Genomic DNA, 24,306 nt, shown 5'->3' on the forward strand with positions numbered 1-24,306 from the left:
TGCACGAATGCAGCGGGCCCCCAGCCGGCTGCCACGCCCCCCTCGATACACTCAGTGCACCCGATACGCCCGATACGTTGTTAGATAATGCCGGCAAACGGGGAAACTTGTTGTGGCCGCCTGGCTGTTCATTTTCGGCATTTTTGGCCTGGCAATTAAATGTGCGACAGTTTTCGGGGCACAAATGCTCAGCTGCAGTGCCGTGGGCCGCCAATTTTAATGATTTACAGCAGCAGCTACTTTATTCATCGGGGGGATCGGCGGGGCCAGTTTTCTGGCTCTCCCACTTGGGCAGGTGGGTTAGCGGTGTCGAAATTTGCATATGCTTTATGCATTATGCGATAATGCGCAATAAACGTCGTGGAATCGGAATTATGTCGCTGGCTTTCGGCATTTGAGATACAAGCCTGTTAACTTCGAGATACTGCGCCGGGAATGCAGTTAGGGATGTGAAAAACTGCGCCCATAAATCATTATAATACACCCGAGATATAAGATATTTATGACATTTAATTTGGATATTGAGCAGTTTTTGTTCAGCAAGCATTAGTACACATTATAGTTGTAACTTATAACCTGTAGGTGCTTGTTTTATCTTTAAGATATCCATCCCTATGTATGCGGAGTGAAGAGAGGGTGGTGGGGACCATAAATCTTGAGTGCATTTGGCCGAAACGCATCATCAATCATCCGCATGCAGATCGATTATTACAATTGCTGACAGACAGACACAGACGTGAGTTGGCGGTCGGCGGTTGCATCTGCGGGCTCTCATTTGTATCTGATGGATGTATCTGCGGCAACCTCCTGCTGCTGCTGCTGCTCGCTTGGCTGCAACATGCCAGTTCCGCGGAAAACTTTAGCACAGCTGCAGAAACTTTTGCTCGTGTCAAGTCCTAAAACTTCCAAGAAAACCTTAAAAACTCCGTGGCCATGTTCTATGTCCGAAAACCGAAAAGAAAAAAATGAAACAGGAAAATACAGAACAAAAAAAGTAAAAACCGAAAACTGAAGCACTACAACTGTGCTGACATTGTCCGGGTGACTGGTCACTGCACGAAATTATTTTAATGAGTTGCCAATTAGGGCTCAGTCGCAGGCTCATCGAAATAGATCAGTCAACGAGTAGGGGGCTGCTAATAAATACCTGAAAACCAGCCCCTCGATTCGGCCCGATTGCGTAGAGCGGTGAGCAGCGCACACCTGTTGGCTGAAAGGATGGCGGGCGAGTGGCATATACTTGTATACAACTGGCCGATTGAAAGGGTTCCCCTGCTCGATGTTTCAGCTATTTACGAGTCTTTTGGGGAATTACATTCAGATCAGAGCCTGACAGCATCCGACAGGCGACAGCGGCGAGGACCTTGAGCCGCAAGCTGGGGGAAATGTCGAGGCAAGGAATGCAGATGTTGCATGCGATAGCCTCTCAAAGTCAAAGCTGATCCGGACTTGCTTCAGATAATTACCTAAAAATAAATATAAACAAAAACCTTGAGTTTTAGCTTCTTCATGACTTTTTCAAAGTGTTTTTTTATGAGTCATTGACATTTTATTTCAAACTTTTTATGAATGGTCTTTAGTTTTCATGCACTTGATGACCTTTAATTATATTGTTTTTGAACAATATTTTTAACCAAAAAGAAGCCTCGTAGCACTAAAGAATTAACTCCGTATGATTACTTTGTTTCTTTGCCGTCAACTCTTTACTTCAATTAACAAGTGGAGCTCGTTATACTCATTTCCCCTGTTTTTGTTTCTTGTTTTTTCTTCAATTTTTTTATTTAACACTTTCTGAGGCGCCGCTTATTAACGCGCTTCCTGCTGACCACGCCCACATCCTCAATTCAAGCGAAAATTACTTTTCACTCGCTCTCCCATTCTGTTTGTTATTAATTACCCAGTTCCCAAAGACGTTACGCAGTTTCCAGTTTCTGGGCTTCGCGCTCCCGGGTTCGCCTCGTGGCTACGTTTTTTGGCCAATTGAATTACAATGAAGGGCAGACAGTGGAGCGAGGGGAGCTGGAACTCCAAAAAACCAGCAAGGAGGTAATGGATGGCGCGGAGATGGAGTGGAAACATAATGGCGTTTGCTTTCATTATAGCACCGGGCATAGCATAAATATTTAAGCAACTGACAATGAGATAACAAACGACAAGGAAAGAGGCAGAGGGACTGGCCAATTTATAAGCGCGAAATGAGGTCAAAGACAAGGTGGGGGTAGTGACCCAGGGGTAGTAACCCAGGCAAATGTTGATAGTCCATTCATCAGCTAGTAGCGGCTAAATTAGGTTCATTTTCGCAGCCCCCTGCCCCTGCCTTGTTGTTCTTTGATTTTTTCCCTAATAAAGAGTTGGAGGAGTTTGGCAAAGAAGGCGATCCAAGGGCCTAAATAGTTCAAGGTGAAATATTTCACAGAGAAAGAAAGTGGCTAAGGTCATAGGCCATCAAGTACCTCTCATTAATTATTGAATATAAATCACAAAGTAATAAAAAGTAAAAAGATTTGTTTAACAAATAATTTCCAAAACAATCCCACAAGTAAGAGTATCTTTTATTCGAACCCCACTGACCTCTATCTACTTCATCTTCAATTTCGCTTCGGCTTTTATCAAAAGGATATAAACCATAGCGCAGAAAGGCTAAGGGCGGTCTGAAATATTTATATGCGTGTTGATTTCTGTTTGCTGAATTTAACCTTTTCCCCTTTTGTGCGGCAGCCAGGGCGCGATGCCCACTTCGAGATAACGGCTAGGCGAAAAGGGTCAAAAACGCAGCGGCATGTGTTGGCCAGAGAGATAGGGGGAGGAGTGCCGCCCCATCCCGCTTTTGGCCATTGGCCGCCTCATTTAACTGCGGCCATAAATATTCTAAATCACCAGCGGGGGCAGCGACAGTAACGGCGACGTCGACTTCAGTTTCAAGTTGTTAAGATAATAAAATTTGTAATTAATTTTGCATCGTTAAATACGGCGTACAGACACACGTAAGTGAGCATTTAGGAGCAGAGCCGCACCGCACTCCACTCGAACTCAAGTCCTGTATTTTCGAGAGCGATTTTAATCGCCCGGCAGTCTCCGCGGGATGGGGCCTAATTGACTTCACTCACGAATTGAAGAGTTTCCGTCTCCCCAGTTATTGCTAGACAAGAACACCTTTGGAACACAGTGGGCAGAAGGGCCAAAGCAAATAATCCTATATCTGATTAATTAATTCAAGATTTAACATTAGAAATGCATCTTACAGCTACAAGTTTTATAAAAAACAAGTATTATTTATTTAATAACGGCAGGCCACCCCACTGTGTCTTCATTTAAGAACATATATTACATTTATATACATATTTCATACTCCACTACCCATTCATATTCATAACTTTTTATGAATTCATCATCTTTATCGCCATCGCGCCATAAAAATTGCATAATCATAAAGATATTACATCCACCGTTGCCCAGGCCGATCGTTCAGTTTTATTACGCCCATTACCCACACATGCTCCGACTAAAGATATATCTTGGCTTTTGATTAAATTTTCGTTTCCTCTCTTGCAGATACCGCCGGCGAACTTGGATGGGCATTCACCCTAATCATAGTTTCAATCATATCGGCTCTCATAGGTGCTATTGTAATGGTCATAGTTCTAAGATGTAGAAGGTGAGTTCGTTTGAGATATTTCGTTCGAGAGTATTCTAAGATGCGGGTAATGAGGGGTTTGCACACTCAATAATTTCCAATAAAAAACACATTTTTGGAACTGCTTAAGAGGCATCCCATAAATTGTCCATTCAAAATTAATTGGCCGAAACAAGGGGCGCACAAATAAGCTGATGAATTAACATTTTGGCATTTAGCTAGAAAAATACCACAATTAGTCATGATATACACCACACATGAGCCGTGGCGAGGACATTCAACTCCTAACCCCCTGACGACCCCAGCGATCCGTCATGTGGCGACATTTACAGCGCCAGACAAATTGAAAAAAAAGAAGTACACACACTCTCATATTTTGCGCGAATATCGGAGCTTTGGGATCTGTGTAACTATAAAGATTTACAATGCATTTGCCCACACGGGCGGCACTGCCACGGAGCGGCAACACCAGCAATTCAATTAAACGCCCACCAAAAATAAATAAAACCTCTTAAGTGAGTCAACGGTCGCTTGCCGAGGAATAATCGATGCCGAAAACAAAGGAACATGAAATTGCTTTATTACTTAATTGCTCTTTAAAAGAAACACATACAACACACAACAGCGAACAACAGTTTTGCCACAGGCGTTCCTATATGGCCAAAAATTGTAGTTGGAGTCTATCAAAAGGCCATAGAGAGTGGGTCACACACTCGAGAGCTACAAGTACATTTAAATGGCCATTCTGTGAAGATATTGTTGAGGTGGGGTATGGAATTGGGGGCGGAGGCGGTGGCGGTGGCGGTACAGAACAACACACGCGAGTGCCAAATTAACAGAAATTTTTTTCCCCCCAGTCCGAATCAAAATCCGAATTCGAATCCGATTCGATTGGCGGTTGCGCAGGCGCCGCTTGTTTATTTCGCGGCTGCCGTGGGCTTCCAGTTTGAAGTGGAAACGCTGGCCACATGTCGCGTCCAATTAAATTGTCATGTCGTCTTATTTGGCGGCATGTTTGCATAAAATTAATTTTGCAAATTATTCGCCCAAGTCAACGCAAACAAACAAATACGAAATGTGAATCCAAGCGGCAGTTGAATGGAGTTGTTTCTTCTAGATGAATGGATACTTTCGCTGCAGGGGAGGAAATAGGAATCAAATATTTAAATTGTACAAAAATTGCAGGATGCTATCAATCAATATAATGACTCTACATTATTTAAATTTGGCAATTAATATTTTTAGTATCATTATTGAAAGTAAAGAGATTTAATAACCAACCTATTCGAACCTATGCCTGGGTGATTAGATTGCAGATATTACAAGACACTCTGATGATGATTAAAGCATTACTTTATTAAAGTTTTATGTACTTTAAGGCATGTTAATAAATAGGCTAATTACCTTAAATAATCGTCAACTAATCCAACCTACAATGTCTGCATCTGTACCTTTATTTAGCGAAAAATAAAATCACAATATTTCCCCAGGCAAATTGTCTCAATCAAGACCTGTCGGTCGCCTATTCTCACGGTTTTGGACCAAATTTGATTTTGCATTAATCACCTGTGGCCCCAGCCCCCAAACCTCTGCCCCTCCCGGCCACCTGAATGTCACGTTGTTTGCCTTGCCGTCAGACTTAGTCACTCATTTTGGGACTTGTTTTCGCAACCGTTTTAAAGTCGGTCTCCGTCTCCAACTCCGTCCCGGTGTGTGGAGCATGTCACGTCGTGGTCGGACGTGTTGGCTGCCAAATTAGCAGCAATTACATGTAATATCGGTTACACTTATTTGCATATTGATGCAATTCTCGATCTGGTCGCAATGGTGCTATAAATTTGCTTGGCACATGTCTCCACCACGTCACCCGATTCACATTTGTTTCTGTTTTTCCCTCGACTGGTTGGCCACCTTATTGAGCCTAGCTCCTAAGTGGCACCTGCCATTCGGATTTGGGTGTTTGTGTGACTGTTTCTGTTTCTCTTTTTTTTTTTTTTGACAATGTTTGCTCAATGTCTAGACGGGGTAATGTCTTTCAAATGGCCACATGAGCTTGTCGGAAAAATTCAAAGTGCCATTACTATTGCAGCTTGTTTTTGTTGACACTTTGATGAAGTAATAGGGACTTGTTATATAATACTTATTTAAATAGGATTATTTGAATAAAAACTTGCAAGGCAGAAATGGAGTCTATTAATTAATTCAAAGCTTATTGTTTCTAATCTCAGCCTGCTTGTTTGGCCTGAAACCGCCCAAGTGCTCTGTTATTATGTTTATTAACCTACTTGATGGCTTTGACCCTTTGCTTCGATCTGGTTTTACATTTTCCACCTTTCGATATGGATTTAATTTTCCACAAAAACCAAGGTCCCCCTCCCTGAACCCCATTGGAGGGGCTCCTCTCGATTTCTTAGCCGCAAAAACAAAAGTCAAGTTTAAACCGCTTACTGCATTTAAGACACAAAAAGGCGTGTTCAATTAGCATGATAAAAAACGCGATCGGCCCAAAATGGAAACAAAAAGCAGTAACACAAAAAATCGAAACTACAAGCGCAGAAAATTGAACATAACGCGAAGGAAAATCGAAGGAAAATGAGTTGAAAAGCTGGGGGCTCGTAGCTGGGTGAATTAGCGCAGAGCCAAGGCCCCCGAGACAGCGGCGCTGGCTTGTTCGATTTAATTGAATCGAGGAGAACAAAAACTACAACTGAAACTAAAACTAAAAGTAAGAAACGCAAAGAGAAAAAAAGAGTAAAACGAATTGGCAGTTGCGGCTCGAGTTGAGTTAACATTATAATCGATCAAGGCAAACCGAGGGGAAAATGCAGCGCATGCCGCACTGCACTCAATCAAATCGGACAGACGGTTAATTGATACGCACAGATCGGGGATATATAACTCGTACTCGCTGGCTATATCTGCGTCTATGGAGAGAGGTGTATGGGCCGACACATGACCATTTAGGCTGCAGGTTCGTGCCGTTCGATCTGACCCAGAAAAGCGGAGTTAGCAAGTGCAAATATGTGGCTGCTGGCTGGTGAAATAGAATTAAGCGGATCGGCAAAAACTGCTCCAGAAAAACTGCGGCCATAGAAAGCTCGGGCTCGGGCTCAGGCTCAGGCAAACACCTGCCAATTCAACCGCACAAATCACTCAGGCCCACGAAAGGCCGACTTCGGGCCGGTTTCAAATGCCAAAAAGTACATCCTCCTCCATTATTTCGTTTGTTTTGTGGGGCTAATCTAATCGCATCGCTTGATTCGATGCTACCCCGCTGGATAATGCAATTCTGTTGTTTGCTAGTGGATGTTTATCTGCCCCGACCGATACTTTGTGTTTTATTTATCGCCCAGTCAGTTCACGTCGCACGCAACTCGCTCCTAAAATGTGTTTGCGTGGCCCAAGTTTGTGTCTTAAGTCATTCGTTTTGGCATTTGCCTTTCGGTCGCTGGCCGTTTCACCGTTTTGGCGTTTTGTCGCTTGACAATTTGACATTTACTTTATACTAATTTATGCTCGGCACTCTATTAAAATTCTGTTTATTAATTGGTACACATTTTTTCCATTCTTATCTTTCGCAGAATTAAATCAGCGAATGCCAACGGTAAGTGAACAAATGTTTTCTTTATTCTCTCTGACTATTCAAACTAATGGGGGTGATTAAATGTATCTCGGCACGTTTTAGAATTTAATCGGGTTGTGGGTTAAAGACAAGATTAATCGCTGCCTTCAATGTAAATAACAAATATTTTAACCTAGGCTTGCCACTAAATATTTCATTAGAATGCAAGAAATTTGTATGCAGATTTCTTTGAAATTTTCTCAAGAACAGCCGTACTTTTTTGCATTTCAATTAAGAAATTATTCCCATGCCTCGACACTATCCCTTCAATATCTGGCTTCCTCCAAAAAACTCGATTGCCGCTTTTTGCATTGCCTGATTAATTAGACGAGCCGAGGCGAGCCAAGTCAGGTCAGGTTTTTTGTAACTTCTGCTCATCATCGAGGTTTTTGCCTCTTTTTTGCATTTTCATTTCCATTTTTAATTGCATAATTCTGCCGTTGCATGCAATTCAAAGAAATCTTTCATTCTGGCTGCAGTTCTTCCAGGCTGCACACGCCTCCCCTCCGCCCTGACAAGTGGCAGCATTTTAATTTGTTTTCTGCGGCCGTGGCAGAAGGAAGGCAACTAACTAACAAAATGAAGACAAATTTTTGACGACAATGCATGAACTTCACGTTCGTGCCACAAATCTGAGATGCGGCTGCTGCTGCTGCTGCTGCTGCCACTTCTGCCGTTGAAACCGAAACCGAGTTGCAGGGATTGGATTATATTGCCGGGGGCTACGTGATGGCCAAAACTTTCGAGTAAAAGAAAATTTGTAGACAAATTAAGGCAAAGCCAAACAATTGTCATGGTCGCAGACGGTCTTCGTCAAACACGTTTGAAAGTCGTGCAAAGTAGAAACAAAAATAAATGGAAAGGGGGGAAAACGGTTTGTTTGCTATTTTGATTTAGTTGCTCGACTTGCGATTCTGGCCCGAGTTTCAGCGGTAGGCGAGTTATTGACAAACGATCCCTTAAACCCTGAGACCCTTGCGGGTCGATCTGGGGACTCTCTCTTTCGCTAAAAAGTCTCTGGGCTTGGGCTGGGACTGGGACTGGGACTTGGCGCCAATTTCACTGTCCGTCTGTTGTGGGCCTGACAATCGACATGCAGGACAAATTGTTGACGGCATTTAATGTCACAGCAGCCAATTAGCTGTCCCCATGAAAATGCTCGTTTCTTGTTGTTTTCATTGCCGGTTTCCTTTTTTATTTTGCCAAAAAAGAGTTTTTTTTGTTACCCAGTTGTTTTTTCAGTTTTCGGTTTTTTCGGCATTTCGTTGGTGGTACGCACGGTTGCATGTTATGGCCGGGAAAAAAGAAACAACCGGAGAAACAAACAATCGCCACAAATCGTTAAACTGTCAGCAGCTTTTAAAGCGCGTGATTATGTCCAAGTCAACGTCGGACTCGATGCCGGTTGAGTTGAGTTGAGAGTTGAGAGACAAGCGCCAGTTGCCACACAGTTTTTGCGGACATTTCGAGAGTCTTTTGTGCCGAAAGAGAAAATTTTCAATTGCCAAAAAATGTGCACTTAAGTGCTGTTTATTTCTTGCAACATTTCTGCAAAGGTGAAAAAGTTTTCAAATGTAAATGCGAGTGTGGCACTATTTTCCATTTGTTGAATATTTTCCATTCTTTATTGAAGCAATTGCCAAACTATCCACACAGTTGCCTAATTCGCGAGTGTCAGTTTCGTTGAAAATTCTTACAATTATCTTGGAACTGCAGCAGCCAACGTGTCGTATGCGTACCGTGATTTTAATTATGCATACAAAGAATTCGCGATAATCAAGCAACACAAAACCGTAAAAAACAAAAAAATAAACAAAATCGAAAAATGGCATGTGACATTTGTGTACATTAAAGTGGCAAGACACCGCCGGGCGATTGGCGTTATCTGGCCGGCTATTAAGACTTCATTACACATGTCATATTTGCCATTTGGCCATTTTGCCCAGTAACGAAGTCAGGAAAAAAATCAAAATCAAAAGCCAGACACAAATTAAATTCCAAAGCCAAAATGCTCGTTAATTTGTGCTTTATTTGTTTTTGATTTTTATGCTTTTCATCCGAACAAAAGTTGACTGTTAACAACAATTTGCAGTTGCTGGCAGGCTTGCAGCTTTTGCCGTGCAGTTGGCTGAGATAAGCACTTCCAGATAAGACGGCATAGGTAGCCGTTATAATGCAGTTAGGCACAGTGGGGCAAAATAGGAGGACATTCCATAAAGTATTAAAATCAAAGCAGAGTAAAAAATAAGTATCGTATAAAAATCAACAAAATAGTAAGGCATAGAAATTATATTTCTAATAAAAAGAAAAATTAGAATTCCCTTAATAATCTCAACTCTTACTGGAACTGCCACTGTGCTTGGTCGTTGGGAAATCCACAAAAAAATCGTAAGTGCAACACCAATGAAGTTCAGTTCAACTCACTTTGCCTCGACTCGATTCAGCTCAGTTAGCTGTGCAGTAGCCGCAGCAACATCGTTAACACGGCGCAAAAACAGCCATTAAGCCGAGTTCCAGTTGGACTCTGAGACTTGGAGCGGAGTCTGGGAGTTGTGTTTGTGGCATTGGTGACATGCACAAAATGCATGTATATGAGCACCTACGTACGATAACTCCGCGGTTCGGGGGTAATAATCGCCGCAGCCAAAGCCACGGCTGCTGGACATTCGCTTAGCCGGAGTACGTAAATCATAAGCATAAAACAGACCTCGACTCCAGCTCCGAAACTAAAGACTACACCGGAAAAAGATAGTTCTAGAGGCCCTAATGCTTCGCTTTTATGGGGAGTTGGGCATAAAATACCACTTTCAAAGCACTATCATTAAATTGAGTTCTTCTGTGCAGAAATAATAGGATAGAATAGAGTCTAGAGTGTTTTTTTCTCCGTGTAGGATTGCATTATGCATGTACATAACTTGAGAAGCCTTCGGTCCCACTGTGGTTGCGTATGCACCATGCTAATTAGTCGAATAGCCTCAAGTGGCTCCAAGTGGCTCCATCTTTCCCGAGTTAATGAGAGTGAAAGGCGAGCTAAAATAAATATATAAAAAGTATATATGCACGTATAAAAAGGCATATTTTGCGCTGCAGTTTTGTGGCCAACTCCTAGGCAAATGAACTGCGGATGATCTGGAAATCCGACCCCGTGGCGGATGGTGCGGATGTTGGGAACAGGTCTACTTCGTTTACGGCCAGCAATTAGACGTGTGTGCCGGTACCAGTACCGCGACAAGAGATTCTCATTGAGCGTTTAGAGTTGTCTATAAATTATGAGCTAATGACGGGCTGAGGTTTTATGGAATCCCGGCTATTCCGATTTGAGTGCTTTTCAAACGGTCGGTTGAGTCACACGGATCTGCAGCTCCCATTACCTTTCCATGCCCACTTGGGCATTATGAGATCACATGTGCTGATAGCGGAAAGCGGCGAAACATTTGGCATTTTCGGCCATTTGGCCTAAGCTGCAACGGTGGTGCAGCGGTGGTGCAGTGGTGGTGCAGCGGCGGAGTGCTGCCAGTGGTGCAGTTTGTTTGCCACCTCGCTGCCAGTTGACAGCCGTTTAATTTACGCTTTGTTTGTTTGTTTGTTTCTGTCTTTTGTTCGCGTCTGTAGGTGAATGTTTGATTTATCGTCCGATTATAAACCGAAATGTCATAGATATCCACTGCGTTCGATTCCGATTCGTTTTCGGCAGACTCTCCCCCAGCTCTGGCAGCACGCCATTCCTCTACAAGAGTCCTAATTAAAGCACAGTTTTCATTTAATAACTCCATTGATTTCTTGATCCCACCATCCGATTGTTTGATATTTTTAATTAAGCAACAGCTAGAGACAATCCCGACAAGTGGCAATTACCCAACTTGTAAAATATGCAAATTTTTTGTAATTATCCCCGACCGGGGGCCAACGTGTCGTATGAGTAACATGATTTTAATTAAGCAAACAGCAGATAAAGCAGAAAAGCAAACTACAGCGTTTCCTCCTTGCAGGTGGTCGCCCGCAGCCTTGGTGGTGTCGCAACAATCGAAACGGTGGCCAGAACCGATCCCCCATCTCGATCAAGCACTCGGCGGACAGCATCCGGCGGCCCACCAGCAACTCCGGCGTGTGGACCTGGCTGGGCGGCAGCCGCCGCTCCTCAGCCGGACCGGACCAGATCGGGCCGCCGTCGACCTCCCCGGCTGAGAACCACTACACCCACATGGACGATGCCTACAGTCCGGTTGGCGTTAATGAGGCCCTCTATGCAGAGTTGGATCGCGAATCCGTGCGCTCCGCCAATCCCTCCTACCAGAACACGGCCTACAGCCAATGTGGCGAGGTGAGTAGCTTTAGCATTATGGCATTAAATAGGTAAAATTCTAATCTATAAACTCCTCCCCAGAAATACAATTTCCAGGGCCATGAACAGGACATTCCCATGGTGGTCTCCTCGGCACCGAGCAGTGCCTACTACTCCGATCTGTCGGTGACCGCCATGCCCGGCGGGGCGAGTGGCAGCAACCAGGGCGCCTACGAAATAGTTGGTCTGAACGTAATGTCCCAGCCCCTGCCCAACTGGGATCACCATGGCGGGGTGGGCGTGGCCCTGACCGGCGTGGGCGGCGGGACAGGACTGACGCCCGGCGAGGCGGCCGCCATGACGCAGCGGCGGGGGCCACGACTGGCGGCCATCAACGAGACCAGCACCAGCACAGTGCCCTCGGACTACGTTTAAGGAAATAATAAAGATGAAAATGAAAACACATTTGTGAAATGTTCAGCGAGCTTAACATGTTAATAGCATACAGAATAGATGTTATATACACCCCATAGCGTTACGTAGGGTTAAATTTACGATATATAATATATAGGGTATACCACTTAGTGCTTAGCGTGGACTCGTGTCTTTGGTTAATGTCTGATCGAGAATTGTCATCTGTACCCGTTCCGATGTAGGGATATATTTATACACACTTACAAGGCGAGAATGTATTATAATGTCTAGTGTTTATATAGTCTGTAAGCAACGATTTAATCGTGGGTGATATTTAGCCTAAAAATATGCTATATTCTTATGTTCTACGTACTTTAAACATTTTCTAAAAATGTAAAATCGACAACAAACGCATTTTTCATAGGCTAAGCTAAGCTATCTGAGAGGATATCTGAGAGGACAGGAATGGAATGGCAGGCTGGCCGGCAGGCAAGGAACCGTATTTCCCCCCAGGATCAGTACATATTTAATAAACAACGTATACCACATATTTATACACGCATATTTACAACAGCAACTAGCAAGAAAAACAGAAACTCATTTAACTCACGAATATTATACTATATCTATACCAATTACTGAGGAAACGTATTTACAACGATTTTAACGCAAACAGATTTCAACGTATTTACCGAACTTTGCAGTCGGGGGAAATGATCGTCATATCATTTACGACACCATATACATATGAATACATAGCTATCTATATACCATATACAATAAACGGACTCACTCACGCGACCCCTAGCAGAGGTACTTTAGTTCTTAGTTTCGCTCGGAGGGGGTCCTCGCCGATCCCTGGCCGACTAATTTAACGACACGCCAGAACACACACACAATTCCTGTACATTTTTGTTTTAGTTGAAAATATAATTAAACAATTTACTGATATTTACATTCTGAATCCCAACAAAACGCGTTTTATTGAACAGAGCGTTTCTTTTATTGATATTTTCACATAGATATGACAGTAAGTATTGCATTTTCTTTCGAATAGATAAGTTTAGAGGAGTTGGATATATTATTCCAGTAAGTATTGTCTCTCCACCTTTAGATATTAATATTTTTCTGATAGATCATAGGCTTAATAATGTTTACATTACGATAAGTATTGTCTTTTTAGATTTAATGGGTATTTTCTTTTGCTAGAAAACGTATTGTCATTATTTGTTGCAATAGGCATAAATGTGCTTAATATTAGTTATTGTATTGGTACGACTAGATATGCAGTAGGACTAGATATGCATACAACCACCTTCGTGTCCGAAGTATCTTTAAAAAGGTAATATCAATAAAATAGATAATACAAGTTTCGGACTTCCCCAAACTCTTTGTACTGCGATTATATGTATATGTTGCGTTTAACTTTAAACTTTCAATTATTTCGTATCGTATTTAGTAAATGGAAGCACTTATTTTAACCCCTTCAGTTCACCGTGAACTCCTGGAAGAAAGTGGCAATAGTGAATGTGGGCAGCTGCTTGGGCTCCTCGCGTTCGTGGATTTTACGGTGGGTGCGGAGGGCGGCCGGCTGGGTGAAGCGTCTTCCGCAGTCATGGCACTCGAAGTTCTTCTCGCCCGTGTGGGTCATCTCGTGGTACTTGCGAGTGTCTGCGGTGGCGAATGATTTCTCGCAGTGGCTGCAGGCGTAGTCCCTGGCCTTTTCGTGGATGGTGCGAAAGTGTTTCTTGAGGCTGGTCGAGCTGTTGCACACTTTGGGGCACTGCGAACAGGACCAAGTCCTTTCGAGCGTGTGGAAGTTAATGTGCAGACGCAGCTCATTCTTTGTGGTCTTCCTCAGGCCGCAGTAGGGGCAGCTGAAGTTCTTGATGCCGTTGTGTCGCAGCATGTGGACCTCCAGCTTCTGCTTGGTCTGGAACCTCAAGGAGCAGCCGGGAACCTCGCAGGCAAATGGCAGCTGAAGGTTGGCGCGGTGCGTGAATCTGTGATGTGTCAGACCCGCCTGGTTTTGGAACATTTTTCCGCAGTACTCGCACACGTGAGTTTTCAGAGGCTTTCCGATCTGATGAGCCTTGCTCAGGTGAGTCTTGAGGGAGCCCTTGTGACGGTACATCTTTTTGCAGCCCTCCTGATCGCACACGAACCGCATCCCCACCTCCGCGTGCTCCAATTCGTGCTGCCTTAGGCTCTCGTATCGATTGAAGGACTCTTCACATCCCGGCTCGGTGCAGTGGTACAGACTGTGGCCATCGTGTTCCCGTTTGTGGGTGGAAAATCGCTTCTCATCCGAGAATTCCTCGAAGCAGATGTCACACTTATAGGAGGAAACCTCACCCGCATCTACAGGATCCTGAAAGATAGCTAAAGAGTGTCAGTGTTCCTCGAAATTGCCCACACTCACATTATCCTTTGGAACTGACTCTGTGACTTCTTCAGCTTGTAAAGGAGGCCTCTGGGACGCGAGTTCATCGACACACATCATCATTACCGGAGTCGTGAGGAACGGCTCGGACGCAGCTTCCTTCGTTAACTCATCCACGTCCAGCACGGGTTTATCCAAGCCGATGTCCTTTGAAAAGAGCCATGTCTTCGACCGCCACCGGTGGTCGGTGAGAATGCAGAGGGCCCGGAAGGCGTGGAACTTCTCTATTTGCTCGTAGCAGTCACAGCAGATTTCACTGGGCATCATTTCGTGCTCCATGGGATCCACCACCAAATTGGTGCAGTCGGAGAACTTCTCGGCGAGGTCCGGCATTTCCAGGAGGTTGTAGGTTTCGTCCTCCGTGGCCATTTTGTTGGAGCACACACGGCAGATTTCCCGAGGAGCCATTTTTTTTGCTTCAAAAATTCAAAAAGTAACAACCAAATTTTTTTTAAAAGCGCCATCCATGGGATTAAAATAGAAAGGTGGCTCAACAAAGCTCAAGGTCGGTTAATGAAAAGGCATACGGCAATGCAGTGTTTGCACAAAAAATCAAAATTCTGTTTAATTTATGCTAATTATAAGCTTACACGCTCTCGGATGGGTGCGCCAAAAATTTTCGATGCTCCAAACTGCGCCTTCCGGTTAATTCCCAATCGGAAAAATCCACCCCCCAATATCTCTCTTCTTCTTTGTTTATTTACATCGGGTATTCCGCAGCACTGGTAAAAGCTAACAGCTGTTACTTGGCTGTTATTCCTTCCAAAATATTAAACAGATGTTATGTTATATTTAGGTGGAAATGTAGCTTAATTACCCATATTATGCTTAAAATATTAGTATATGCTTGAAACTTATTACAATTGATTAAATATTGATGAGAACAAATACACAGTGCCATATTTCGCAACAAACTTTTCCATAACAGAAGTCCTGTCCGCCGATTGCTTCAACATGTCCCACAGATGGCGCCAAAAGCACAAGTGGCGAAGAAGGGAATAGATATTTAGTGCTGTAAAGTTCGAAAACCTGTGTGCTAGATTAGAGTGACCCAACCACAAAACAGATTTCCAAAACAAAAACTATTGTGGGGCGTAAAAATATAAATATTTACTTCTGAACGAACAGATTTGTATTTTAATATAGATTATTTTTAACCTACTAAAAATATAATGGACAGCTCCAATGGAATTCACTACATTGAGCTGTCTCCGAACCCCATCAGGTTTGACGCCGTCAGCCAGCTGACTAATGTTTTCTTTGACGATTCCAATAAACAGGTAAGAGAAATACATTTACTATTAAAGTAAGTGACACTTACCTTCTTTCCGAGTTGCAGATCTTTGCGGTTAGATCCGGCGGGGCCACAGGAGTGGTTGTGAAAGGACCCGGCCCCACCGAGGACACCGTCATATCCTTTTGCATGAACGACCGTGGCGGGTCCATTCGTTCCATTAAATTCTCGCCGGACAACCAAATCCTGGCAGTTCAGCGAAAGGAGAATGCCGTGGAGTTCATCTGCTTCCAGGGCGACCAGCCTCTGCTGCAGGACATAATCACCCACCAGGTGAAGACCAATATCTACGGCTTCGTCTGGGTCCACAGCCGCGAGGTGGCCCTGATTTCGAATACGGGCGTGGAGGTGTTCTCCATCGTGCCGGAGAAGCGACAGGTGCGCTCTGTGAAGTCCCTGAGCATTGGCATCAAGTGGTTCGCCTGGTGCTGCGACGCCCATGTGGCTCTGCTCTGCACCAGCGAGGGAAACGCCCTCATTCCGGTTCTCGTAAAGCAGAAGGTCATCACGAAGCTGCCCAAAGTAGACTGTGAGTTGATCGAAATTACGAATAGCCAAGATCTAATGCCTTCCTTGCAGTGGGAACTCCCAATCGCGAGGTGGAAGAGAGCAAAGTTACCCTAGGGCAGGTGTACGGAGTCTTGGCGGTGCTCATCCTGCAGCCCAATCCTCTCACTTTTCAGATGGAAGTAGAGGTCCACCTTCTGAATGGTCCCGGCTTGGCCCCGCGAAAGTGTCACGTACTCCGATTGAGTCTCATGGGCCGCTTTGCCATCAACACGGTGGATAACCTGTTTGTGGTGCACCACCAATCCACGGGCACCTCCCTCCTCTTCGACATCGCCCTCCCCGGCGAGGTCATCAACGATGTCACCTACCATGCTCCCATCACCCCAGGCCGTTCCATCAAACCCTTTGCCCTGAAGCTGCCCTCTCTGTCGCCGGATGGACAAATCCTGCAGTGCGAGTTGTGTAGGTAGCTCTTCTTTTTTCAGCTCTTCAGTCTTATTATTTATGATCCGTTTCAGATTCCACCCATTGGGTGCTATTCCAGCCGAATATTGTGATTGATGCCAAATTGGGATGCATGTGGTACCTGAACCTCTGCATAGAGCCCCTCTGCCAACTCATTTCGGATCGAATTCGTCTCACGGAGCTACTGCTGCAGCGCAGCAATGGGAAGCCAGTGCTCTTGAAGGTTCTGGCTCAACTAATGGATGACCAGTATAAGGGAACTCTGATTCCGGTTCTAGAGACAATCTTTAACAGGATTAACAAAATATATGCGTAGGTGTCTTTCAATACTTTCCTATTTATCTCTAATGGTTCTGTTTTCTCTAGTTCTTGGGTGCAGCTGGAGCTTCAAAGCCAGACTGCACAGCCGTCGAATGTAAAAACCTCCAGTGTTAAACAGGCCACCCCGCCCATCGTCCTCATTGACCAGTTGGACATGGTGCAGATCTTCCAGCGCATCGCGCACAGGTCCTATACGGAAGCTATTCTCATGATGTATCTCCAATCGTTGAACAAGTTCAACATTGCCGCCCAGGAGGACCTGAGCAAGATCATCATTACCGAGCTGATCCATAACCGGAGCTTCGACACCTTGCGCCGACTGGTCAGCTATTCCATGTTGCTGGAGTCCAAGTCGGTGGCTTGCTACTTGCTGGCTAACTCGGATGTGGATACAGCTATTTCTCAAGTGGCCATTGATATGCTGGGCAGGATTCAGGCGCATGAGGTGGATTATATTTTATATATATGTATGACAGTGTATTACATATTTTACTAATTTTTTCAGATCATTATTGAGGTCATGTTGGGCCAAGGAAAAGTTATTGACGCTCTGAGACTCGCCAAAAATTCGCTGGGCCTGGAAAAGGTGCCGGCCAGAAAGTTCCTGGAGGCGGCCCACAAAACCAAAGATGACTTGATCTTCCACAGCGTTTTCAGATTCTTCCAAATGAGAAACTTGAAGCTCTATGAGACATTGTCTTTTCCCAAAAGTGAGTCTTAGTCTGCTTCCTTTCCTTCTTATTTAAATGACTTATTTCTGATAGCCGAACAATGCACGGAGTTCATACAGCACTACAACAATACATTCATGACGGAGAGCGCCATAAAGCCACAGACAGCCTGAGACATAGCTCGAGAGATAGTTAGTTCTGTATATTTAAGTAGCTATTGTAAATACTGCTAAATTGTATCATATTAAAAATCCTATTATACAATCCACCAGTCAGGCGCAGCGTTGGAGTTCCATCATGCAATTGCTTTACTTACACAGTACAATACACAAAATACAATACAATAAATACAGATAGAGGATTAAACGGAATATACACGAAAACAGTAGCGAATGGAGGCCGACTAGCAGAACCGCCTGGGCGGAGCCTTCAGCTGCAGAGCACCCATCTCCAAGGACGAGGAAATACTGAGAAGGCTCTTATTTGGTCGTGGCAAACTCAATGTGGGCTCCTGGAGAGCTTCATAGCACCGTGGACACTCCGCGACGGCAGATTCCGCCTTCTCCGAGCAGGTTTCGTGCATGGCATGGCCACAGCCGCCCAGGACCAGCACGGGGGTGCGGTCGAAGAGCCGCTGGAGACACACGCAACACTTCGTGGTCGCCACCCAGAGACCCCGAAGCGACTGCCGATGGCGCTCGGCGAACTCCAGATGGAGATTTTGACACAAGTTCTCCGAAGCAGTGCGCAGAGCCTCCGTCTTGTGCCTCGAACTGTCCAGCATGCCCATCAGGAGGTCCTTGATGTCGCCGAAGCTGCTCGACACATTGTGGGTGTTCATGATCAGCTGCACCAAGTTGTGCAGGTCAATGTGCTGCGAGGCCTCGTGCAGCAGGGACTTAGTTATGGACTGCAGCTCCTGGTGGGGCAACACGTATTGCAGTAGCGAGAACCAGCAGCGTTCCAGTTCCGCAGCTGGCAGAGTCTCCACCGATCGAGCGAGCAAGGCGGATATTTCCTTGGCCTCCTTGGAAGCCTCCTCGCCACTCGCAGACTTCAGCAGATCCATGGACAGTTCGAAGGCTTTCGCGTAACTCTCCTGCTTCTCGTACAGATAAATCACAGATCGGTTTAGATGATACCTTTCGGCTATGGCAATGGCCTTCTCTATGCGGAATCCCGAGTTCGAGCGCAGGAACTCCTCCACAACCTCAGCGGACTCCAATTTGCAGTAGAGCTCGAGGAGCATCTCCATTTGGCTGGGCTCCAGTTCGCTTTTTCGATCGTTGAGGCACTTGAGGAACACGAACAGCAGACTCTCCTCCCTCCTCAGGCTATCCAGGAGTTCGTAGATCCTGTCGGGGTAGTGCAGGGCCAGAAGACGCGTTGTTTCCTTCGGATTGATGTCCAACAACTCCCGCAGATGCCGCTTCAACTGCTCGTAAATGCATCTCTCTGGGTTGGCCACATGCCGCTCCATGTAGGCGAACATGGTTTCGTGCCTGGCCTCGTTCCGGATGTAGCAGTCCAGGATGGTGTCGTAGCGCTGCAGCTTCTCCAAGAGGTACTCCACCACATAGTAGCACCTGGCCTTCTCCGCCAGGCGGAGTTGTTCCTCGTCGCTGCTGATTTCCGCCAGGCAGTTGGACGAGAGCAACTCGTGCCAGGCACTCTCCCTCTCCGAGTGCTGCCGGCTACTCTCGTGGGCGATCTCCTCCTGCGCCAGGTGGCTCAACACCCGCTCGAGGAGCTGCCTGTCTCGCGGCAGGCACTGCATCGATATCTGCTGAGCTATGAAGTTCAACAAACATCCGATCTCGGCCCACTAGAGTGAAGATATTCGCGTTAAAAACATGGAACACTAGAACACTAGAAGGTGGGATCTTACTGTTGCATCCTCGGGCGACATGATCTCCAGCAGTAGGTAGATGATTCTCTTGCGGTGGGAGAAGCCCAGCTCGTTGCTGAACTCCCGCTCCTGGAATGCCAGAGAAATCACATTCAGGGTCTCGCGAGTGTCGAACTTGAGGAGAGCTCTCAAGTATGGATAGGGCAGCTCGTCTCCGGCGTTCTCCTTGGAGTGCTGCGACGTCAGGCAACGCAGCACATCGTGCTTCACTTGATGGACTTGTTCGGCGGGAATGTCCCCGCTGGGATAGCCCCTGCCAGCTAGGCAGCTGGACACATAGACTAGCAGGCAGTTCCCCAAATCCGTTTCGTCCAGAGTCACCAGAGGTAGGAGCTCTGTCAGCGCCGCCGTATAGTCGTTTAGAGCTCGCGTGTTGAGGTAGATTTGTGCTCTGAACAATCGGTGCTTCTTCACCGCCTTCAGCACCTGGTTAAGATCGAGGCACATCCAGTCGAGCTTCAGGATGAGCTGCTCCAGCTTTGCCGGCGAGTGCTGCAGCCAGTACTCCACCAAGGCCTGGGAAATCACGGGATTGACACTCCTGATGGTTTCGCGCTCGATGTGCTCGGAGATGTGTTGCAGAAACAGCTCGGAGCTTGTGTTCTGCAGCTTCTCCCACAGCTGGGTCCAGAGCAGCTCCAGCTCCCCCACGGTGATCAGGCAGTTTACAATGGATCCGAGGCAATAGTCCGGGGCCCGGGCGGAGTTGGCTATGTACTCCTTGAAGAGCATAACGATGCGCTCCTTGGCCTGGGCCCTTTTCCTCGGGCGGTCGACGGACGCGATGTAGCCGTCGAGGGCTAACTGGCAAGCCTCCTGCCAGCGATGGTGCTTCACCTAAGGGCGGAAAATGGATAATAAATGGGTGTTATTAGTTGCACCAAGCTTACCAGGTAGCTTATTCTCTCCGACCAGGTCCTAACTCCGATGATGTGCAGGGATCTGGCGCCCAAGACGTACAGTTGCGTGCCCCTCGACACCACGGAATTGTAGCAGGCATTGGATCCGGCTAGGGCGAAGGCTGGAGAGACGTTTCCGCCTGTGGCCAGGCCCTTGAACTGCGCGGAACCATAGACCAGGCCCGCATTGGCCATATCCATGCACTCGAGCTCCTTGCTGGACCGCACGTCCACCAGGTGCAGTATCTCAGCGGTGTCTAGCGACGCTACGCACTTCGGGCCCAGCCAGTGGGCGGACAACAGGTTACCCTGGAGCTGGACATGACGGAGATACAGAAGAGTGATCCTTCCATTGGAAACGAACAACTGGTGAAAGAATAGCTGATTCCCGCGTCCCACAACGATGACGGGATCCACGGAACGGGATGCATCTGCTGCCTGGATGAGAACCAAGTGCCAAGCCAGCAAAGGCAAGCAGTCTGGCGGGCCCTGGAGGACGTGGTACTTGATGACCCTCAATCGGGGCCGCACGGTAACGATGAAGTACTTGGACAACGTGGCCAAGGCGACAATGCAGTACTGGTCGAGTTCGTGGCGGCCATGGGCGTCCATTATCAAGGGCTCCACGGCACAGACTTCTCCGCGGGCTCCCGAAAACAAGCACCTGGAGCTGCAGCCGCGAATGCCCAGCTTCCGGGTGAAGCTGAGAGACCACACGGATCCACCGGCGTCGGCACACAGCGCCAAGGACGATCTGGACGTCCACTTCACATGCAGCACACCAGTGTTCGGGGTTATCACATCGAACAACTCGCGCAGGACGTCGCCCGTCTGTGTGTCCAGCATGGTCACCAATCCCCGGGCGAACCCGGCCAGCAGCCTCGTAGAGTCCGCATTGAACGCCAGACTGGCCACCGCACCCTGTCCGTGCTTGTCCTGGTGGGCCCAGCGCAGGGTCTGGGTGACATCAAAGTTGAGGATGTGGCCGTGGGACGTCCCCACAGCGATGTAGGCGGCCACGGCACAGGAACTCGCGGCTCCGGCGTTCACACGATCGGCGGCCGAAGAAAGTTGGGCGGATATGCCGTGCAGCAAGGTGTATCGCATGATGGAGCCTCCTCCGCTCCGACCATCTGTGCGCACGGCGGAGTCCTCTCCAATCGAGGGTGTGGGCGTTGCGTGCGGCACCGGCATTCCCAGCTCGGAGGCCACGTCCGAGTCCGCCTCGAACTCGCTGAGCACCGTCTCCAGCGTGGGCAGCACATCAGTGGGCGGTATGGCAAACTCGGCATCATCCAGCTGGGAGAGGGAAATTTGTCAACTACTTGTAACTTCATGTAACCTGTAACTTACATCCTCGAAGTCCAACTGCAAAGATTCGGCAAGCAGGCTGTCTGTGGATCCTCGTTCCGATTCCAGCAGCGATTGCAGCGACGGGGCCTTCAGCTCCGCCATGCTCCCTGGTCCGTTCGCTCTTTATTTACCCCCCAAACTCGAAATTTTCGACTTTTGTTTTTTATCAATGAAATTTTACGCCCATTTATTGGACAGTGTTGGTAGGTGGGCCGATGAAGACTGGTCCCACACATTATCTTGCTTCTCTTTCGGTCAATCCTCTGTGTTTTTTTTAAGTTTACGAGCACTACCAAATGTCATGTGGCTCTGGGGATTCCCCTTAATTTTGCGAACTATATTAAATTTATTTTTAAAGATGTAACTACTGTTCGTATTATTTTTCACTTGATTTAAAAAAGATTTTTCTATAAAAGCGAGAGTCATAAATATATTTGGAGTTATGAGGAAACTCTGTTCCAGATTAGTAAGACCGTTGTACGTTTTGTCCAAAAAACAAGAGCAAGATTTAAGGGGGGCGCACGCCCACTACCTGGTACATCTGCTCGCTGGCCACACTTTGTTTTTGTTTTCATCGCGATTGGTACTCGGCAGCGGACGATTTTCTGGCCAGCAAACTAATTAAAGTGCAATAAAATGTGCGTTAGGCAATTGCGGGCGTCTGGCGAACAAAAACAATTTGGCGGCCGTGCGCGATAATCCCCCAGTCTTATCGGCGGAAAAGGTTTCTGGGTTCATCGCCATTGAGGACGAGCGTGGAAATTCCGATTTTGTATTATGTTTGATGCCCGCGAGACGCTTCCGCGAAACAAAAGCTGCCAAAAATGAGCATCAGCAGTTAGGCATCTTCTGATGGATTCAATCGCCTTGTGAGATTCGGAGGGGGAGTGCAGAAGTAAATTTAAATTTTGTTTATATGAGCAAGCGGCGGTATTTGCGAATTTTGCCCTGTTCTCTCTTTCGCCTACGCTTCCTCTCACGTTACGCGCCTTCCATTCACCCGAGTGTGTGTGTCTGGTGTGCTGGTGTGTGTGTGTGACAGTGACGTAAACAAATGTAGAAAACGAAGAAGTGCAAGAATTTGTGGAATTCCGATGTCGATTCACGTGCCAGAGGCCAGATAAACAAATAATTCAAGATCGAAGCCAGTAGCTTCCATAGCGAATTGACACACAACGTGGTTTTCGGCCCTCTGTTTTGCGCCTCACATTCGTTGCACTGGCCAGGCTCAGCTGTGCAATTTTGCACTGGTGTTGGTGAGCGCAACACGTTTGTGTTGGAGAGAGACAGAAGAGCTGGAGTGGGAGTGTGAGTGTGAGCGGGAGCGGGGGAGTTTCTGCGTAAACTCCTCTGCCAGCGTCGGCAGCGTGCGTCATTGATGCGACAGGTAAGAAGCAGCAGCAGTCGAAACTATTGCCCAATTTTTGGCCTTTGTCTGGCCAATTACCATAGCTGATTACCAGCCGGGTGGCGATAATTATGAACTTGACAACTAGTGGCGACGGCGGCACCTTTGGTAGTGTAGGGTAGAGCAGACTCATTCGTAAGCAAACACACGCTCTTGCAGCCTCGCTTACGGCCTCGAGATAACGCCAGCGGAGTCGGGAATGTGGAGCTGGTGGAGCACTTTCGGCCTCTCCTTTGCCTCTCGGCGTTCCCCCTTCCACTTCCTTCGCACATCACACTTATTGGCCCCAACTTGTCGATGGGACGTCGTCGGTCGCCAGTCTCCAGTCGCAAGTCGCCAGTCGCGCTAGTTTTTCCACATTTCTGATACCCTAACTGAGAGTCCTGGGACTATTATGAAGGCATAAGGTCCTTAAGACCAAGAATGTATAGGATTTCGTTTAGTATTAGCCTTAAATTAGCGTAGATTAAGATTTAAGTAGCTTAACCCTCTACCGCATACAAGGCTATTTACAAAACTATTACTATATAAATATTAACTATATTTATAAACTATTTTAAAATAGTTTATTTTATTATTATTTATTTATTAGTATTATTTTTATTATTTTATTACCACTTTGCTCATCCAATAGAGGGTTAGGTGTCTCTCATCTTTAGATTTAAATGCGAAATGCCATTTCTTATCACTAAGTGAGCTCTTGAACTCTTTAATTAGTGGCTGCTATTATTAAATAAATATTGAAGTATACAAAAAAAAGTATATAATTATTTAAGTTATAAAAAACAAATAATTTGTAAACGATTTAAACTTAAAATAGCAATAAAATGACGTCAACTTCTTCGGGAATAGAATTTCAATTAAAATTGAATTTTTAGGTTAACCTCCTTAGGTAGAGCCCCTTACTCTAATGCTTCCTATTGATTTCTTGGAAACTGGCATGATTTCCATCCACTTGCTTCCAGCGACAGCCTTGGGAGGTGCAGAACCTGTTTATTACCTTCCTGGGCAGTTCCAGGCAGGGCATTCGGCAGTTGTCGGGCCTCCTCCCTCTAATCGCCCCTTTTGTTCCTTTTCTGGT

General features: G+C 46.3%; 5 protein-coding genes across 5 annotated transcripts in view; 3 read left to right on the forward strand and 2 right to left on the reverse strand.

The window, feature by feature from the left end:
- Positions 1-12,920, forward strand: part of LOC6506177 — a 58,416-nt gene extending 45,496 nt beyond the window's left edge. The window contains exons 4-7 of the mRNA XM_001958364.4: positions 3,553-3,655; positions 7,216-7,238; positions 11,246-11,577; positions 11,641-12,920. Of these exons, the coding sequence (XP_001958400.1) occupies positions 3,553-3,655; positions 7,216-7,238; positions 11,246-11,577; positions 11,641-11,973 (791 nt within the window). The 3' untranslated portion in view covers positions 11,974-12,920. The remainder of the gene's footprint in view (positions 1-3,552; positions 3,656-7,215; positions 7,239-11,245; positions 11,578-11,640) is intronic.
- A 406-nt stretch (positions 12,921-13,326) lies between these two features.
- LOC6493767 (gastrula zinc finger protein XlCGF46.1) lies at positions 13,327-15,100 on the reverse strand. Its single transcript, XM_001958363.4, has 3 exons — positions 14,986-15,100; positions 14,375-14,811; positions 13,327-14,323 (listed from the first exon to the last, which is right to left on the reverse strand). Exons 2-3 carry the CDS (start codon positions 14,801-14,803, stop codon positions 13,439-13,441), a joined length of 1,314 nt encoding a protein of 437 aa, XP_001958399.1. The 5' UTR covers positions 14,804-14,811; positions 14,986-15,100; the 3' UTR covers positions 13,327-13,438.
- A 332-nt stretch (positions 15,101-15,432) lies between these two features.
- On the forward strand, positions 15,433-17,924 carry LOC6506178 (regulator of MON1-CCZ1 complex). The gene is made up of 7 exons (XM_001958362.4): positions 15,433-15,675; positions 15,735-16,218; positions 16,269-16,661; positions 16,718-16,976; positions 17,031-17,430; positions 17,491-17,695; positions 17,750-17,924. Exons 1-7 carry the CDS (start codon positions 15,568-15,570, stop codon positions 17,827-17,829), a joined length of 1,929 nt encoding a protein of 642 aa, XP_001958398.1. The 5' UTR covers positions 15,433-15,567; the 3' UTR covers positions 17,830-17,924.
- A 16-nt stretch (positions 17,925-17,940) lies between these two features.
- LOC6493766 (vacuolar protein sorting-associated protein 8 homolog) lies at positions 17,941-22,067 on the reverse strand. Its single transcript, XM_001958361.4, has 4 exons — positions 21,818-22,067; positions 20,456-21,763; positions 19,545-20,402; positions 17,941-19,481 (listed from the first exon to the last, which is right to left on the reverse strand). Exons 1-4 carry the CDS (start codon positions 21,917-21,919, stop codon positions 18,060-18,062), a joined length of 3,690 nt encoding a protein of 1,229 aa, XP_001958397.1. The 5' UTR covers positions 21,920-22,067; the 3' UTR covers positions 17,941-18,059.
- A 273-nt stretch (positions 22,068-22,340) lies between these two features.
- The window catches only part of LOC6506180 (bifunctional heparan sulfate N-deacetylase/N-sulfotransferase), a 54,398-nt gene continuing 52,432 nt past the window's right edge, over positions 22,341-24,306 (forward strand). The window contains exon 1 of the mRNA XM_001958359.4: positions 22,341-23,204. The gene's annotated coding sequence lies outside the window, so the exon portion shown is untranslated. The remainder of the gene's footprint in view (positions 23,205-24,306) is intronic.

The sequence above is a fragment of the Drosophila ananassae genome, chromosome 2R (assembly GCF_017639315.1).
Source record: "Drosophila ananassae strain 14024-0371.13 chromosome 2R, ASM1763931v2, whole genome shotgun sequence".
Lineage (NCBI taxonomy): Eukaryota > Metazoa > Arthropoda > Insecta > Diptera > Drosophilidae > Drosophila > Drosophila ananassae.